General features: G+C 54.6%; 1 protein-coding gene across 1 annotated transcript in view; it reads right to left on the reverse strand.

Moving 5' to 3' along the window:
- Positions 1-18,763, reverse strand: part of Hspg2 (heparan sulfate proteoglycan 2) — a 102,144-nt gene that overhangs the window by 39,056 nt on the left and 44,325 nt on the right. The window contains exons 8-36 of the mRNA XM_057783679.1: positions 18,391-18,636; positions 18,188-18,307; positions 17,584-17,715; positions 17,244-17,388; positions 17,005-17,156; positions 16,752-16,898; positions 14,636-14,799; positions 14,167-14,346; positions 13,861-14,057; positions 13,606-13,753; positions 13,099-13,226; positions 12,690-12,776; positions 12,552-12,610; positions 12,351-12,418; positions 11,227-11,367; positions 10,934-11,110; positions 10,647-10,826; positions 10,437-10,555; positions 9,963-10,074; positions 9,740-9,853; positions 9,529-9,656; positions 9,142-9,228; positions 8,561-8,610; positions 8,179-8,273; positions 7,814-7,954; positions 7,340-7,531; positions 1,094-1,186; positions 753-833; positions 400-630 (exon numbers count right to left, since the gene is read on the reverse strand). Of these exons, the coding sequence (XP_057639662.1) occupies positions 400-630; positions 753-833; positions 1,094-1,186; positions 7,340-7,531; positions 7,814-7,954; positions 8,179-8,273; positions 8,561-8,610; positions 9,142-9,228; positions 9,529-9,656; positions 9,740-9,853; positions 9,963-10,074; positions 10,437-10,555; positions 10,647-10,826; positions 10,934-11,110; positions 11,227-11,367; positions 12,351-12,418; positions 12,552-12,610; positions 12,690-12,776; positions 13,099-13,226; positions 13,606-13,753; positions 13,861-14,057; positions 14,167-14,346; positions 14,636-14,799; positions 16,752-16,898; positions 17,005-17,156; positions 17,244-17,388; positions 17,584-17,715; positions 18,188-18,307; positions 18,391-18,636 (3,914 nt within the window). The remainder of the gene's footprint in view (positions 1-399; positions 631-752; positions 834-1,093; positions 1,187-7,339; positions 7,532-7,813; positions 7,955-8,178; positions 8,274-8,560; positions 8,611-9,141; positions 9,229-9,528; positions 9,657-9,739; positions 9,854-9,962; positions 10,075-10,436; positions 10,556-10,646; positions 10,827-10,933; positions 11,111-11,226; positions 11,368-12,350; positions 12,419-12,551; positions 12,611-12,689; positions 12,777-13,098; positions 13,227-13,605; positions 13,754-13,860; positions 14,058-14,166; positions 14,347-14,635; positions 14,800-16,751; positions 16,899-17,004; positions 17,157-17,243; positions 17,389-17,583; positions 17,716-18,187; positions 18,308-18,390; positions 18,637-18,763) is intronic.

An 18,763-nucleotide genomic window follows, 5' to 3' on the forward strand; every position in this document is an offset into this window, starting at 1 on the left:
CCACCCATTCCGTGCCATGCATCTGAGGCATGTCCCTGTCACCCATTCCGTGCCATGCATCTGAGGCATGTCCCTGTCACCCATTCCGTGCTGTGCATCTGAGGCATGCCCCTGCTCAGCTCTGGGCCTTCTGTGTTTTCCTGAAAGTGTGCCATTCTTTAGGCAGTGCTGTCTAGTGGTTAGGACACAGATCTAGGTTGAGGTTAGTTTTCTATATGGTGGCTGTATGCCCTTGGGTAAGGAACAGCTTGGCTACTGAGGAAGTGATGGTAGCAATGGAAGAACAGAAGTCACCTGGCTCCGGGAGCAGTCACCGCCTACCGCAATGATTATTGACCAAATCACCTTGCACATGCTAGGGCACTATTGCGAAAGCAGCCAGGCCGGCCACACACTCACCTGGCAGGACAACCCAACATAGCCTGGAGGGCAGCGGCATTCTTCCACCTCGAGGGCTCGGGGTCCACCAGAGGGTCCTGGCTGGGCCACTTCTAGGCTCACGGCGCTGATACTGGCTGCCCGTGGCACTGAGGAGAACGTGGCCCGAATCAGAAGCTCATCCAGATCCGCCAAGGCCATGAGCAAGTGCTCACGGGTGGCAGGCTGTCCATCTGGCCGCCGCCAGAACTCCTGGGGGTGCGAGGGAGGACAGCAAGTGTCAGTGGATGCTCTGGGCTTGGTCTTCTGAACTTGTAGCCCTGCATACACTCTGCCAAGGGGGGCACAGGCGATCAAAGCCAAGTGCTACCTACCTCTCGGAAGATGATCTCATAGCTCTTTCTCTCTGGGCCCTGTGGTGCTGGCTGGAAGGCCACCAGCATGATGCTATTGCCCTGCAGAAATACCAGAAAGATTAGGCAGGGCATTTAGGGTTATTGGAGGCAGGGGTATCCACCACCTCCGGGCTCTCCAACCATTTGCCTCCCATCTGTCCGTACCCCCAATCCCATGTGCCTGCCCACTGCTCCCATGCCCAGAAGCCAGCCCGAGATCTGAGTGAGAAACCAGCCAGGTAGGGGCAAAGGGCCCACACTGGGCTAGCTGGGTGTTGGAATGTCTTCTGTCTGACAACTGTGGGTTCTAACAAGCTCACCGTGATCTGGATATCGGGGTCCGAGAGCGGGCTGCCCTGTGGCCCTGATGTGTAAGAGAGGGTATACCGTAGCTTCCCACCATAGGCCGCCACCTACAGGGAGACAAGATCACACAGGTGAGGGGCAGAGCCTCTGGCTCCTGTGTGTTGCACCCTAACCTCAGAAAGCCAGAACTTGTAACACGGAGAGCTGGGCAGCAGGCCCACTCTATCAGTTCCTCCCTAGCCTCACTCAAGGGAGGACTTCTCCATTCTCCATTGCCTGGCACGCACAGTCAACAGGTCCCTTTTATGTGTAGGCAATTCCCACAGAATGACAAGAGTAACAACAGTGACTGCCAAGGTCTGAAGATACAGCCCAGGGCTTGGGGCTGCACGGGCTCTGGGGCCTCATCTTGAATCTGCCTAGAATTCACTTCCTTCTTTCTGTAAACTACATCCTTGTTCCTTCTCTCTGTCTTTTAAAGTTATTTACTTTGTGTGTGTGTGTGTGTCTATAAATATGTACGTGAGTACAATGAGCCCGGAGTGTACAGGAGCCGATAGAGGTCAGAAGAGGCTTTGGATCCCTGGCACTGAGGATCCCTTGCATTGGAGCTACAGAGGGTTGTAAACCACCATGTGGGTGCTGGGAATTGAACCCAGGTCCACTGAAAGAGCAGTCCATAATCTTGACTGCTGAGCTATCTCTCCAGCCAGCTCCTTGTTCTCTTAAAAACAACAAAACAAATCTTCTTTTACACTCAGGTCCCTCCCACCTGCAGAGGGGAGCAAGCCAGGCCCGCCCAGTCAACACAGTTCTGGATCAGGAAGACAGATGGGATAGGGTCAGTGCTAATGTGACTGAACACAATGAGGCGTGGTGTGGTGTGGCATGGCGTGTGCTCCTCTCCCTGGCTGGGGAAAGACTGATGCATTTGGCATAGAAAAATTCTAATCTCCCACGTGACCAGAAGCTACAAAATGACACCAACTGAGAAAAAGCCCCAATGAACACCTGGATATGGCCATCGTCCTCAGACCCCATGGTTGTATGAGCCATTCTGTTTGCTTATTTGTTCGTTTTGTTTGTTTTGACACAAGTCAGCTGGACGTGTGTCGTTGTAGGCAGGATTAGAAAGCTTAGGTTTGTTGCCAAGGGCTTTCATCTTGGTGGTTCGGCAGCTGAGGTCCCGGTTCTGCCCACTGGACTTTCCTTCCTCTCCATCGCCAGGACACACAGCTGTCTGAAAACTATCCAGCACAGGGTGTCCCTCTGGTTCAAGTGTGTTCATTCAGTGGGTGGACATTTATCAAACACCAACGGATGGCATTCCAGGCCCTGAGTGACACAGGCCCTAGGGCCATTCTCTACCAACTCAGGGTGTGGTAAGGAACTCAGCGTAACCAGATTACAATAGAAAGCCACTGGTTTCCTGTTTGTTTTGAATGCTAGTGAGTTCAGAGTCCCATCTGGGATCCGCTTTCTAGGAAGGGGGAGGCGTGTGCCACACAGGGATGCAAGACAAGGGTGGCAGTGTGAAAGTCGGGGTTCAGACTCCAGCTCTGCTGTCTCACAACTGTGGGCGAGTCGCTCAGTCTGAGCCCGACTTTCCTCGTTTGCAAGTAGGAGTAAAAATAATACTTTGAGGGCACCTTGAGGACTACATGACCCAGGACACATACAGTGACACAGTCATCTCAGTGCAGAGAATACACTTGAAGGCCGACATCTCTCCACCACTTCTGGTACCAACCCAGACTCTGGTAGACTCTCCTCGCCTCACATCCTCTGGACCTGACTGGCCTAGCCAGGCCTCTGAATGAGGTTTCACATGTATTATTCATACCTTGACCCCTCCCCTGCTGCTGGAAGCCAGACCTAGGCCTTAAGAGTTCTACCACTGAGCCAAAGCCCCAACCCCTTGGTACCCACACTCTAAAGTGGCTCTCTGTCACATGGGGACACAGAGGCAAGGTGGAAGCAGTATCAACATGAACGCTAGTTCCAGGGTAATAGTAACAACATTCCGGGCTGGAGAGATGGCGCAGTTGGCAAAGTGTTTATTGTGCAAGCTGGGGGACCTTCTAACACTGGTGAGACAGAGAGGCTGATCCCTAGAACTCCGTGGCCAGTCAGCCTACTAGGTGAGCTTCCGGGCAATGAGAGATGTGCCCAAAAAACAAGGTGTGTGGGTGGGTGGTACTTTCTGAAGAATAACACCTGAAGTTGTATTCTAGCCTCCATAGGCTCAGGTGCATGCGCGCGCGCGTGCGCGCGCGCACACACACACACACACACACACACGCACGCACGCACGCACGCACGCGCACACACACAGAAAGTGACATCCAGGATGCAGGATGGCTAAATGAGAACAGTGAAGAGTTCTGGGAGGCCAGCGTGCCTCTACAGTGGCAATACAGCATACAGCAAGTGCTTAATGAGTGCACACTAGGTACAGCGACCCTCTGATAGCTGAGGATCCTCCACCGACAATCCTTCCACTTCCTGGTTACCTTGTTCCCTAGGAAGGCTCTGGGTAACTGCCAGTAATAGAGGCTTCCGGGCAGCAGAGAGAAGCCCTCGTAGGAGAGTACGAACTGGAGGAGAAGAATGGAAGGTAAGAATGGGGCACAGGCACCCCAGCAGGGACCCGGGACCCACCCGAACTCTACAGCGCAGGCCCACCATGCTTTCTGGGCAACCTGCTTCCCGCTCTGGGTCCAGGTCCTCCGGCTACTCTTGGTCTGTTTTGCCTCACACATGCTATGTCCTTCCGGTAGACCCCAAGATCAATGGGACACACTGTAAACACTTGAAAATTCAGTGGCTCTTTTGTACATCTATTTTAAGATGTAGACGGAGTTGAATGTGGGTATATATGTTTAATCGTAGCATTTGGAGGCAGAAGCAGGCGGGTCTCTGTGAGTCTGAGGACAGTCTGGTCTGTATAGTGAGTTTCAGCATAGTCACAGCGTCACAGCTATATAGAGAGATCTCTTTTTTTTTAAGATAGGGTTTCTATGTGTGGCTCTGGCTATCCATGGAATTTGCTCTGTAGAGCAGGCTGGCAGAGATCCTCCTGTCTCTGTCTCTCAAGTGCTGGGATTAGAGGTGTGCATGACCTACTGCCTAGCATGTGAGAGCCTATAAAAAAAAGGAAGGAAGGAAGAAATAAAAAAGAAAAATGTAGCCAGAAAAACAATCATTCAGTCAGAGGTCTGTGGATGTAACTCAATTGGTGTTTACCTAAGTTGCACAAAGTCCTAGGTTCCATCCTAAACATGGGATAAATGGCATATTAGTACATATTCATTATCCCAGGACTCAAGAGAAACAGGCAGTAAGATCAGGGGTTCATGGTTATCCTTGGCTATAAAGTGGTCGGTCTAGGCTACAGGGGACTATCTCAAAAAGATAAAAAGTAGTTGGGTATGGTAGTATATGCCTTTAATCTCAATACTTGGGAGGCAGAGACAGGAAGATGGACACAAGTTCAAGGCCAACCTGCTCCATATAGAGAGACCCTGTCTCAAAAAACAAAACAAAACAAAAAACAAACAAAAAAAACCCCAAACAAAACAAAACAAGAAAACCAGGCAGACATGGTTATTATCCCAGAACTTGAGAGGCTAAGATAAGGATTCTGAGCTTGAGGTCCGGCTAGGGCCATTGTGAGACTCTGTCTCAAAACATAAACACAACTATGATTGACTTGGTATCTGGTGAAGTTAAAGTGACATCTGAAGTCAATGATGGTTCAGAGAGTCTCAGGAAATATCGACTAGTTTGGAAATGACCAGAGTCTAGGAAGCATGGTGGGCCAGTCCTTCAGTGAGTGACTTGGTACATACCTGAGAGCCTGCTGAGGAAGACAGAGAAGTGGAGATAGAGGAGGAAGAGGAAGAGGAGGGGGGACCTGCTCGTAGAGCGGCGGTTAGCTGGGGGTTAGGGTGCAGCCCACGAGCAGGGGGTTGGGGGTGGGCAGCAAAACTGGCAAGGAGCTGCCAGATCTCAGCATCCACCCGCCTCTGAGCCTCATCCACCTGGGGGAAAGGAAGGATAGGTGACAAGAACAGATGGACAGAGAGACACTGTGAGGCTCTGCCTTATCCCAGGCTGCACCAGCCCTATCCACCCATGGGCTTGCATTGATGTCCACCACCCCTTCCTTGTGTCCTTTGCCTTTTTAGCCTAGGACTCAGGCAGAGCATCCTGGGATGAGTAGCTGGAAGTAGGCTGGGTCTGCTGGGGAGGAATCCTGTCCAGGGTGTCCCAAAAGGGAAGGACAGAAAGTTCTGTACAGTCAGGGCTGACAGCCATGTGAGTGTGGAGGAGGGACAGCTTCCCACACCACTACAAAATCCATTCTGGGGTGTATGTAGAACTGGAGAATGCTGGCCTGGACAGGCAGGATGGGCGGAGGTGGCCCAGGAAAACCTGGGTCTTGGTTCAAGGTCTGATTCCTTGGTCCCCAGACACAGCCTGCCCTGCCTTAGGTTACCTGTGATGCCCGCTGTGCCTGGCCCCTGCCCTCTGGGCCCCCAAGGATCCTTCCAGTGGTCACTGCTGCCCGCCACTGTTCCTCTGAGAGGGATGTGCGGTTCTGATGGGGTGGAAGTCACAGGGCTCAGACCTGGAGCCATGGACAGCCCTTTCCCCAAACATGGTGTCAGCAAGGATGGCCACAGTGATTGGTTAGTGAGGCATGCCTTATCTCCAGGCCAGCACACAGAGTCACTCCAGGCTACAAGAAGGGCACATGCTGGCAAATACATGGGGAAACTGGGGAGCTAGAAACAGGCACATGGATTAATATAAGTTAGTTTTCCTGTCAGCAGACCTCCAACTATTGAGGCACCAACTATAAACACACCACATGGCTGAAGGGGCACAGCAAAGAACATGCCCCTCCAGACTCTGCTAGCAGCAGTACAGGCTCAGGCAGGACATCCATGGGTACTGGACATCTCCCATGCAGGGCTGAGGGCAGCCATGAACATGTCCTGTGTGGCAACCCCCTTTCGCACCACTCAACAAGGGCATACCTGGTGAGCCCGGCGTAGCCGTGCAAAGTGAGCCTCCCTCTGTGGGGCAGCAAGAGGCACGAGGGGAGGAGACAGAGAAAGGTCTGAGGGAGGCCAGGAGAGAAGGAACCAAGGGGAGGTACACACCAGAAGGCAGCCAAGTTGGTGAGGGGTGGCGGTGCCTCTTTCCCTCCAAGGAGCAGGGTCTGGAAGGCCTCCAAGCCCCATGCTGAGGGGACTAAAGTGTGGCTGATTGGGTACTGGCTTCAGCTGGTGGGGACTTACACACTAAGTCCCACTTGTCCTGGTACCGTGGCCATGACTGAGCACCACACGTGGCTGCTCTGGAGTTAGTTCACTTTTTATTTATTGTTTTTATTCTTGTGCATTGGTGTTTTGCCTGCATGGATGCCTATGTGAAGTTGTTGGACTCCCTGGAACTGGAGTTACAGATGGTTGTGAGCTGCCGTATGGGTGCTGGGAATTGAACCCAGTCCTCTGGGAGAGTAGCCAGTGCTCTTAACCACTGAGCCATCTCTCCAGCCCCCTGGAGTTCACCTCTTAGATGTTGCCCTTCACAAGACCATCCTTGACAATGCTGCCGTCCTAGCAGATCTTGCTTCAACGTCAAAGGGACGGCTCTCTTGCCTAACTCAGCTTTCTAAGGGCAGGTCTGACCTGGGTGTAAATCCCGCCACTGTTGCCCACTAGCTGTGGGACTCAGGTCACGTTCTTGACTTTTCTCTAACTTTACTTCCCTCTGCTAGGAAATGGCAGCAAGGCTGCCTGGTTCACGCAGTCGTAACTTAAGATGCCTGCATGAGCGTGTAGTCAGAGCTCGATAGAAATGACCCGAGAATCACCATGCTGGCACCCAGCACTCTGCCTGCGGCAACCCCCAGCACAGATGAGCCATTGGGGCGGAGGGGGGGTCCACACTGAAACTGTGTCACCATGCACATGTTGTGGCCTGTCCCGAGAGTGCAATTGTCACTGGTAAGCTGAGCGCTCAGTGTGTGTCAGGGAAAATCCTCCCAGTCACCCTGGGCTGGGGAGGTCGGGTCAGGTGTCCAGCTACGAACAGTGCAGCTGAGATGTAAAGTGAGGTCTGCTGGATCCGAAAGGCCACATACTACATGACATGGCAGCCGTGACCCCATGCTGACTCCATGTTCAGCATGGACCTGGCTTAGAGCTGGCACTCGGGAGGGGCTGCAGGCCCCACTTAGATCTTACCTTGTCTCCCTGGTATGTATCCGGAAGTTGCCAGTAGAAGGACTCCTGGCCAAGGTGGGCAAAGTTGCCAAAAGAGAGCTGGGGCCCACCAGGCACCGATTCCACGGTGAAGCCTCCTGTCAGCTGGCTGTTGCGCTGTGGGTTCACCAGGGCAAAGCCTTGGAAGTTCCCAGGAGCAAAGTGGGTGGAGATCTGGCAGCGGGAGGAAAGACAGGGGTCAGCTAGGTGAGGGCTCAGATGTATCAGGATGGACAGGGCAGGACATGGGGCTCGCTGAGACCAGGACTGAGGGAGACATGATGGAAGGGGTAGACATTGGGGCTAATGAAGGGGTGTGCTCAGTGCCGAGATGAGCAGTAACGGAGGCCCAGAAGGTCTTGGGACAGGAGTCAGGTCACTGGGCTCAGTGCCGAGGCGAGCAGTAATGGAGGCCTAGAGATGGGTATCCTTGGGAACCTGGCACTCAGCTCTTACCTGGTGGCGTGAGTAAGAGGAGCTGGCACACTGCTGGGTGACACCCATGCAGAAGCAGGGCAGGCAGCCTTCTGGGTTGCTGGCACTCAGGTAGAAGTGGTGGGGCCGGCAGTGGCTGCAGGTAAGGCCTTGCACCTGGGCCTGGAAAAGATGGAAAAAAAGATGTGGGAAGGGACTCAGGGGTGTCTGCTGGACCCCAGAAGCCTCTGAAGCCAGCCTTCCCAACCATTTCTAGCAGTTGTGAGCAGCTCTGCCTACCCATCCCATGACCAGGCCTGAGGATCCCCTCAAGTACCATCTGACTTCTCTTCAGCCCCAGGGGTGGACTGAGCTAGACCTCATAGAAGGCAGGACTTTGAACTCACCTTGCATTGGCACTGACCAGCGGCGTCACACTGGCTGCTGACACTGCCATGGGGGTCACAGCCACAGCCTAGTCCCTCTGGGACCTGACCATCTCCTGAAGTGTAAAGAAGCCACAGATGGCATCCTCAAACCAGACACCAAACACCCCGATCTCTGCCCCTCTCTAAGCCTGTCACTCAACACCAAGGTACCTCTACCTGCTTCTGGGGATGTGGGCAGTATCTCTTCCCGACCCCACGTGACAGATGGAGAAGCCAAGAATCAAAAAGGTAAAGCCACCTCTCCCAGGTCCCAGGGAAACAAAGGGCCTGTCCTGGCTCCTCTGGAAAGAAAAGCACCCCCACCCCTGCCATGCCCTCTCAAGTCTGCAACTCTACTCACTGTGGCAGGGCTGGCCCTGACTGGGGTTACCATGGTAACCTGGGGCACACCTACAGAGAGAAAGAGAGAGAGTGGAGTCCTGGGAAACTGGTGAAGAGCCTAGGTCCAAGGGGGATCTGTGCTTGGACTCAGTGACCCCCACTGTGAGGGGAAAACTCATCAGCTGTGTGCACCCATTTGATAGATGAAGCACGGGGGAGACCAAAGCAAGGTGGGTTCAAGGCACAGCCAATGAGAGTCGATCCCATCAGGCCTTGACTCAAAAGGTCAAGATCAAGAGGCCTAATGTAGGGCTTGGTGGTGTGAGCCTAAAGCACCTCCAGGAGAGGGCGGTAGGAAGTAGTTCAAGGCTATACCTGGCTGCATAATGAGTTTGTAGATAGTCTGGACTACATGAAACTCTGTATCAAAACAGCCAAACAGCAAAGGGTCTAGTGGGAGGGCTCTGGCCTGGACAAAGGACGGGCTGGGAGGTGGGCAGCAGGCCAATGCCAGGCTAAAGGGTGAGGCTCACAAAGAGGAGAGCTGATGGCTCAGGTATACCTTCCTGGGCCCCCGGCACTCCCCACTGCCCATCTCACCTCTCACAGTGACGCCCGCTGTGGCCTGGTGAGCATGAGTCACAGGTGGGGTGACCATCTGTGTCCAGGAAGCAAGTATGGGCAGCCCTGAGAAAGGGGGAAAGTTCCGTCAGTAAGATATCAACTACTCTTTCACAGACCAGGAAGGTGGGTGAAGTCTATGCCACGAGTTCCTTTCCCACCACCCACCTCAGTTCTACTCAGGGCTAAGGTGGGTACGCTGTCCCCATTTAGGAAACTAAGGCTTTGAAAGTGAGGCTATCTGTCCCCAGTAAAACACTGAGACGTGGCCAACCAGGATTTAACTATAGCCTCTCCCCAGCACTGGGCAAGAGAGAAGGTAGAAGGGGTAGTAGGTACTTCAGGAAAAGTGGGGCCCAGACTCACTGGCCAGCAGCAGCGGCTCCATAGCATGGACAGGGCTGGCAGTCTTGTGGTGTGCCCCGCTGGGCATCCCCATAGTACCCTGGCTGACACTGCTCACAGCGATCGCCCACCGTGTGGTGCTGGCAGCTCTGGAGAGACATGGGGCAGGTTGAGGCCGGGCCCCTGGAAGCCCAGGCTCTCTGAGGATTGAAAGTGAAGGGACAGGGCTCACCTGGCAAATACCAGTCTCGGGCTCACAGGCCTCCGAGTGGCCATGGCAGTTGCAGCGTTCACAAGTGCCCAGGTAGAGCCCGCTGGGCATGCGTGTGTAGCCTGTGTCACAGTCCTGTAACAGAAAGATGGTAGGGGCTGACCATATGGGGAGAGACAAAGGAGGAAAGGCCAGCAATCACTGTGAAGGATGTTGGGTGGATAGGTGGGGGACCCAGGCTCACCTGGCAGGAAGGACCGCGGTACCCGGGTGGACAGGTGCACTGTTCTACTTCCAACGCTGAGTCCTGGCCAGTGTTCTCCGGCACAGCCATGTCCATGCTAATGCCAGAGATCCTGGATGTGACAAGACACGTGGTGAAGGGATGCTCACTGTGTCCTGGGAATACCCAGAGTCCTGAGCTCCATCACCACGTGGGCTTCATTCTTCTGCAGTCTCCAGGGGTGTGGCCAACCACTCACATCTGCTGCTTCCTCCAAAGGGCTACCCTCTCCCCCTCCTTGCCTGGACACGCTACACTACCCAACTCCTCTGGGGACTGCTGGAAAGCTGATTCAGGAGACACTGGTCCCCAGCTTCTTAAGATTCTGTAAGGGAGGCAGCAGCATGCTCTCCATTCTACAGGCAAAATGTGAGGGGTTACACCATGTTTCTGCTTAGTCTGGAGACCCCTCTGCCCTGACCCGGCTCCAGCTACCTGCTCTCGGCCGGATGCTGGGTGTAGGATGCTTGGATGAGGAGGATGTCTATGTCTGCCAGGGCCATCAGCAGGTGCTCCCTTGTGGCTGGCTGCCCATCAGAACGCTGCCAGGCTTGCTGTCAAGGAAACGACATACGATCCATTCCTGCCCTCCTTTGTGCTGAGGCCCCGAAAGAGAGGAACAAGAAGGGTTGGGATGGGGCTCACCTCTCGGAAGGGCACTATGAAGTTGGTGGGCTGCCCGGGGCTGGGCTCCCTTGAGGCGTGGTGCTCCAATGTGATGCCATTCCCCTGCAGTACCACCAGTGGTTGTCTGTGCAGGGGTGCAGAACTGGGCCGGGGCCGCTGGGTTATGGTGAAGCGCAGCTCTCCTCCATAGGAGGTCACCTGAGATGGGGTGGGCAGGTTTTCAGTTGGAGACGTCAAGTCAGGTCAGACCATGTTCTTGCTATCCTCTTAATGCCCTGCCTGTCTTGTTCCTCTGACCCACCCACCATGTCTCCTCGGAAGCTGGCGGGAAGGCTCCAGAAGTAGGGTCCAGACAGGAGGTTGTGGAAGGAGGAGAACACCAGCTCCCCAGGTGCAGGGGACGAGATACCCTCACTGGTGGTGTGGGAACCTGCGGCATTCGTCAGGCTGAACCGAGAGGGCTGTTCGGAAGCCCCGAGGACCTGGAAATGCAGAATGTTGGAAAGGGGCAATGGTGGTGGTGGTAGTGGTGGTGGGACCCCCCATTTGTTCCCCCAACCCTGGGCATGGCATGCAGCTGCCACCCTCTTGTGGGTACCTGGGCACGGCTCCAGGAGGAGCTGCTGCATTGGCGACTGACTCCCATGCAGAAGCACTTGAGGCAGCCGTCGGGGTTCTGCTTGCTCAGGTGGAAGAAGCCATCTGCGCACTCATTGCATAAGCGTCCCACCACATTGTTCTGTGGACACAGAGTCAGGAGCTGCAGGATGGCCCCCGGGGGGACGCTGCCTGGAACTAGCAGCTGAATCCACCCACAGTCTAGATGGGGGGGCCCAGAGCACCATGGAAAACATATGTGTGAGGCATCACCGCCAGATCATGGGTGCTTAAAGAAACCGCGCTCCCTTTTCTCATTGGCTAAGAGGCTCACAAATAAGTTAAGATTTGAAACAAAGCAAGTCGATTGAATTGACTACCATGACAACTTACGATGGAAAATTCCATGTACCATGCGAGTGCCTCTTCAGCCACCTCACTCAACTTGCATTAGAGCCTTGAGAGGAAGGTGGAGATTTCTCCATCCTCACAAAAGCGAGGCTTGAGACATGAACCAGCGCACATGGTCACTCAGTGTGTTTATCTACTCTTCGTTACAAGATTGGGGAGTGCCTGACTGCAAAGCTCGCCCGGTTCCTTTCTTCCTTTTTTTTTTTTCTTTATCTATTTATTATGCATACAGTATTCTGTCTGCATGTATGCCTGCAGGTCAGAAGAGGGCACCAGATTTCATTACAGATGGTTGTAAGCCACCATATGGTTGCTGGGAATTGAACTCAGGACCTCTGGAAGAATAGCCAGTGCTCTTAACCTCTGAGCCATCTCTCCAGCCCACCTGGTTCCTTTCGCCACTGACATCTCCCACTGAGTCTCCCACTATTGCTGTGACATCAACAAGAGACCTGACAGAGTGATGCAGGTGAGGGCCAGAATGCACACAACAGCTGCTGTGGGCATGTCAGGAAACTGAACTCAGGGTGGCCGACTCCTTAACCAGTGCTCCTTCCCAAGGCCAGGACTTCCCTCATGGTATAGAGGACCAGCCAGCCTGGCCTATGGGCCTCAGGCAAGGCCAGCGTCCACTCGCCAAGGTACCAGAGAGGGTAGGTTCTCCTTCCTCCCGTGGCTAGGATCACGGTCTTGGAGAGAGCAGAGCGCACACACCTTACAGCGGCAGGCCTCTCCTGTGGTGCTCAGGCTGCCTCGCTCATCACAGCGCACGATTTCCTGGTCTGGAGGCAGAAGGAAAGCATTGGCAGGTTGGGTGAGATGGGTGGCTCTCCAGGGATTCTGGGCATGAGCTGAGAAGGGGCAGAGGTGCCCCCCGCCCAGTGGGGTATGAGAAGAGGTGGTCACAATACTCACTGGTGGGTCTGCACTTCCCGCCTGGCTGGATGGGGTTGCCTTCATAGCCAGGGGCACACCTGGGGGAGACAACATTGTCACACCCAGCCGGGGCATCCTACCTCCACGACCCCCAACCCGACCTTATCAGCGCCTCACCTTTCACAGCGACGGCCCGTGTAGCCTGGGGCACAAGCATCACAGGTGGCTTGGCCATCCGTGTCCAGAAAGCAAGTGTCTGAGAATCTGTGGGGATCAAGTGGTCAGGGTAGAAGGGTAGAACTGGGGGTCTGACATGCTCACGCCAGGAAATGACCTCTGTTCCCACAGACACACGGAGAGGCGTGATGCCATCTCCCGGTCCCTGTTCTTCCTCTGTGGCCTCATAGCAACCGTAGGACAGGAGATGGGCCCATTATACAGAAAGGGAAAATGAGGTCCACAAGAGATCAAAGAGCACGGGACAACTCAGTGAGAAGGTCAGGACTGGAATCCATGTGGGTACCCAGTTTTCCTGACAGAGAATACCCCTACTTGCCACACTACCATATCCTGAGTGGGGTCTGACCTTCGGGAAGCATCGATGTATGGGCAGGGGCAGGGCCGGCAGGCAGTGGCTGTGGCTTGTGTGGCATCCCCAAAGAAGCCAGCCTTGCACTTGTTACACTGAGGTCCTTCTGTGTTGTGTTGACAATTCTAGGACAGGAGAGGGTAGCGGGTGGCTCAAGTCCTACTGAGCAGAACCGGGTCACACAGGCTCTAGAATGTTTCACAGCGCCTCCCCTGGCAGCGGTAGCCTGTCTGTGCCTTCTCTTTGATCAGCTCTGCAATCCCAGTCCTCATCACTGTTCCCCAGAGGGAAGGGGTAATGTCTGGACCATGCTTCCTATAGCCCTTGCCAAGGAAAGAGGCTTTTGGCTCCCTTGTCCAGATACTGTATCTCTTGTTAAGGTATCCAGAGGTCATGGTAGTTCACCTGGAGCCATTCAAGCCATTCTAGAGGTCATGCCATGCTCATGAATACAGGGGAGCCCCACTCCTGTCCAATGTCCAAGTGGCAGCTTGAGCTACTCACCAGGCAGTGGCCATAGACAGGGTCACAGGAGCTGGCATGGCCATTGCAATTACAGCCAGAGCAAGTGCCTAGGTAGGGCCCTCCAGGCACCCTGGTGAAATGGGCATCACAGCTCTCGCAAGACAAACCAGAATAGCCAATGGGGCATCTGTGGCGATAGGATCAAGAGAATGGCTGCAGTAAACACACGCTCTGCTGTTTCACCTCTACTCCAGATAGCATCCCCATGATCCACAGCCGACCAGGGGCAGGTACCTGCACTCCTCCACACTGTGAGCACGACCGTGGTTGGTGGTGTGGGTGGCAGTGGTGTCCATGACAATGTCACTCAGTCCCACACTGGCCATCTTGGTGTTGTACACTGTCTGCAGCAGTATAGCTTCCAGGCTCGCCAGTGCCTGCAGCATCTCAGCCCGCTGCACAGGCCGGCCAGACTCGTGGACCCAGTGTTCCTGGAGGGGAGAAGGTTGTTTTGAATATCAGTGCCTGTGTGGCATGCATCACTCCTCCCTGGCCAATCCTCCCTCCTAGACCGACCCCTGGGACTCAGGTGCCACCAACCTCAGACAGCTGGACCTGGCGCTGGTTCAGAGTTCCGGGTTGGGTGGGTGTGTGGCCTCGGGAGTGGAGGCGGTAACCTGCACCCACGAGGATCACATCTGGTTTCTGTACTGGTTCCAGCATGCCTCGTGCCAGCTCATAACGCACCTTGTAGCGCAGGGAGCCACCATAGGAGTCCACCTGGCCAGGATAGGTAAGATCAGGGGCGGGCAGCCATCCTGAAGCAGCTGCATCCTGTCCTCCAGTCCCTCACTCTGCCCTTCTGAGGCTCATAGAGTGCCTGGCATGGAAGGCTCATAGAGAACTGGGCATGGAGAACCCGGTCCATGGCAGACAGCATGTACCCAAGGGGGCCAGTGTGGGGCACTCTGGCCAGCCCAGAGTAGGTGGTCAGGGAAGAACCCAAAGTGGGTTGAGAGGGTAGCAGACAGAGATCTTGCCTTGTCCTCAGAGATGCAGCTGCTCTCACCTTGTTACCTAGGAACTGTTTGGGTAGGGCCCAGAAAGCATCATGGACAAGGAAGCGGCGTGACAGGTCAACCAGCTGGAACTCCTGCAGGGCCGGGTCGACCTGCAGCTGGGTGGAGGAGAGAGGGGGCACACCGGGCTGCGAGGGCATGGTCACATTCACACCTGCAAGGACAACAGGTGGGTGAGGATTGCAGCCCACGATTAGTGGAGAACAACCACTCTGGAAGCAGGGACCCAGGAAGGGATAATAGAGAGAAAACAGAGGCATCTCTCTCTGGAAGTTAGGAAGCAGCCAAGCAGAGCTGGGCATGGAACACACTGGCAATCCCAGCACTCCTGGAGGATCATGAGTTCAAGTTGGAGGCCAGGCTGGGCTACATAAAACCCTGTTTTAATCCACCCACAAAGAAGCATTGGCTCTTTTCTTTTTCTAGTCATTTGACCTCCTGAAGTTTTGGTGCATGCCCTAGGGAGGGCCGTCATTGCAGAGTGACAGCTGGGAGCCATGTTAGAAGCCACGGTCAAGGAAAGGGCAAGAGGCTCACTACAGTAGGACTTCCCAGAACCTTTGGACCATCAGACTGGGAACAGTCCACTGAGGTTAGCAGAAAACTATTTGGGGCTTAAGAACAGAAACCCAAGTCCTGCTTCCACTATGTTCCTAGGGCCTGAGCCTGGACAAAAGTCTCAGTTTCCTTATCTATAAAACAATGATCCTGGTGCCCCAACTCATGGACTTATGAAGACAAAATGCACAAGCTGACTTGGTTGGGAGCACTGACTGCTCTTCCTTCCAGAGGTCCTGAGTTCAACTCCCAGCACCCACAAGGTGGCTCGCAACCATCCATAGTGAGATCTGGCGCCCCCTTCTGGTGTCCAAGCATACACACAGGCAGAACACTGGATGCATGATAAATAAATCAATCTTTAAAAAAAAAAGTTTTAAAAATGAGGGTAACACGAGGGAGGTGCTCAAAAAAGGGCTTGCTCTTATTGTTACGGGGTCACTGGTCCAACCCTCTCCCCACATGTGCACCACCCCCAAGCTCCCACGCAGGATTTCTCGGCAGCACCCTGCCCAGCCCCCAGGCAGCATCCTTCACATGACAATAGGAACACTTGGTACCTACACTCTGCCATTGGATGCTCACATGTCATTGGTGGCGATCCAACAGTTTGGCTTTTTGTGTGGTGTATATGTGTGTGGACATGTTTGCGTGCAGATATATGTGAACGTGTGTGTGTGTGCCTGTGGGAAGAAAATAACTACATTTATTTATGTGTCTGCATGCACATGCCCCAGCATGCCTGTGGAGGTCAGAGGTCAACTTTAGGCAATCATCTTACAAGCCCTCTAGTTTTGTTTGGTTGGTTTGCTTTTGTTTGCTTTTGTTTTTGTCTTTTTACATAGCCTTGGATGTCCTGGAGCTCAGTATGTAGACCAGGCAACCTCAAACTCACAGAGGTCTGCCTGCCTCTGGCTCCCAGTCTTGGGACTAAAAAGGTGTGCCACCATGCTTGGCTCCCCCACCTATTTTTTTTTAATGATTTCTTTTCTTAATGTATGTTTTAGGGGATGTGCATACACACATAGGTGCAGATGCCAGCAGAATTCAAAAGAGGATGTTGGATTCCCTGGAGCTGAATCCTTTGGAAGAGCAGCAAGCGCCCTTAATATATCAGCTCCCCAAATCTGCATCTATTTTTTTGAGACAGGGTTTCTCACTGACCCTGGAACTAGGCTGACTGGCCACACCCCTAGGAGTCCTTCCATTTCTGCCTCCCCAGGGCTGGGGTTTCAGGGTCATATTATTGTATTTGGCTTTCACATGGGCGCCGGGATGTGTGGCAAGTACTTCACTGACTCAGCCATCTCCCCAACCCTCTTTTTAGTAGTGTGTGTGTGTGTGTGTGTGTGTGTGTGTGTGCAGACACGGGGCCTAGGATCTAGAGTCTGTTCTCCCTACAGCCTGAGGCTACAAACAGGGATCTGGCTTGTCCTAAAGGTTTTTCTGACATAATTCAGTGTTTCTGGGTCACTCCCTGCTATTTGGCCCTGGTCCATCTACACCTGTCCCAGGTTCCCAGGAGCCTGGAGCCCACCCATCACATACCCTTGAAGTCATTGGGCTGGTCAAAGCTCAGCCGGATCTGGTCCCGGAAGCGCCGACTGCTCTGGCACACGTTGGTCACACCAAAGCAGAAGCAGGGCAGGCAGGAGGCACTGTCTTCCAGGTAGAAGTGTCCATCGGGGCAGGGGCCTGCTGGGAGGCAGGGAAGAGGCTGTGGCTGGCCACCAGCAGGAGGTCCTGTGGTACTGGGGCCAGTCGCCCACCCTACACCCAGCAGCCCACCCGCCTACAGCACCTCGCTGTGGGACGAGCTCCAGCACGCCATCTGGAATGCCGAACACCATGCCACGTGCATTCATGGCCTCACAGGTGTATGCGCCCTGGTCTGCCTCCTTCACATCACGGATGGTCAGTGTGCCCCGTCCTCCCTCGCTGGTCATTGTCACCCTGGTAGGCCCCAAGACAGTGGTGGGTTAGGTGCGAGCCACAGACTCAACCTCTTCCACAGGCTGGCCACTCCCACCTGCAGCGCACCTGGGATGAACAGGGATGTGGCCCCAGTTGAGCCTCCAGTTGATGAGGGGCGTGGGGACACCAATGGCTACGCAGGTGAGAGTCACTGTCTGGCCCCGGGAAGCCTGGATGGAGTGCTGGGGAGGGGTCACCACCTGGGGGGGCACTGGGGACAAGAGAGCAGGAGTTAAGTGTTTAATCAGCAATTGGGACAGGGAGTGCTGGGAGAGTGGAGACTGGTCCAAGAAAGCAGATGGAAAGTGGTACCCACCCAGTGCCATCCCACTCCATCCCTAACCCCATCCCCACTCCACCCCCAGCCCCATCCCCACTTCACCCCCAGCCCCAGCCCCTCACTCACTGCAGCCAAACTCATCACTGCGATCAGGACAGTCAGGTTCCTCGTCACAGTGGAAGCTGGCCGGGATGCACTGGTTGGTGGAGACACATCGGAACTGTGTGGGCGCACATTCTTCCCCAGGCTCCTTGACGGCTGGGGACAAAACCAGGTGGAGTGAGCACAGGGCACTGTCTGCAGGGCAACACGGCTCCATTCCCACCTTCAGTTACCTACGATGCCTCCAAAACTGAGCCAAATCCAATGGGTTATAAAGTGACCAGGCTCTAGCATTCTGATACAACAGTATAAAATAGACTGAGCAGCCCATGGGTTAGGCTGTGACCCACACACCAGTCCAGGATGCCCTCTTCAGAGATCTTCTCATCCGGTTCTCTCACCAATACCAGCACAGTGACAAGGAAAAGACTAACAGTCACTCAAATACGGTAAAGCCGGAGAGACATGGCCAGTTGCTGTCTGCTAACGCAGTTCCAAACACAGAGGTCCTTGGATGTTTGTCTGCAGGGTCCCTTGCTGACTAATAAGGCCAGCACACCTCCCAGAGCAGGAAACGGACAAACACAGACTAGAGGGACAGGAGCACAGTGGGGCCTGCTGTACTCACGGCAATTGGCCTCGTCCGTGCGGTCCTCACAATCGAAGTCACCATCGCAGCGCCACAACTTGAGAGCGCAGTGTCCATTTCCGCAGGGGAACTCGTTAGGTTCGCAGGGTGGAGGGGGTCCTGTGTGGACCAGGCAGGGAGTCACGGCGGTCCTTGGTGGACCAGAGCCCAGTCCCCACGCCCCCGCCCTACACGGTCCTCACCACAGTCCAGTTCATCACTGCCGTCCTTGCAGTCTTCCTGACCATCACAAAGGTAATCTTTGGGGATGCAGTGCCCGCTGTGGCATGTGGCCTCCTGGGGTCCACAGGCTGCGGGCACAGCCACGCTGGGAAACAGAAACGGAGGCCTATGCGTGACTGGCGGTGGAGCTGTTGCGGCTGCCTCTGGTAAAGGTGACACCTTCACAACAGCAGGTGGCAAGGAGCTGAGCTCTGGGACGGCCTCCTCTGTGGACAGGATCCCTAATTTTTAGTGACTGGGTGGCTCTCACCCCTCACCCCACAGTCCCCCACACTCCCTGGAGTCCACCCCACGACCAGCCTCTGCCATCACTGTGTCCCCATTTCCACCCTC

This window comes from Chionomys nivalis, chromosome 11 (genome assembly GCF_950005125.1).
Source record: "Chionomys nivalis chromosome 11, mChiNiv1.1, whole genome shotgun sequence".
NCBI classification, from domain to species: domain Eukaryota; kingdom Metazoa; phylum Chordata; class Mammalia; order Rodentia; family Cricetidae; genus Chionomys; species Chionomys nivalis.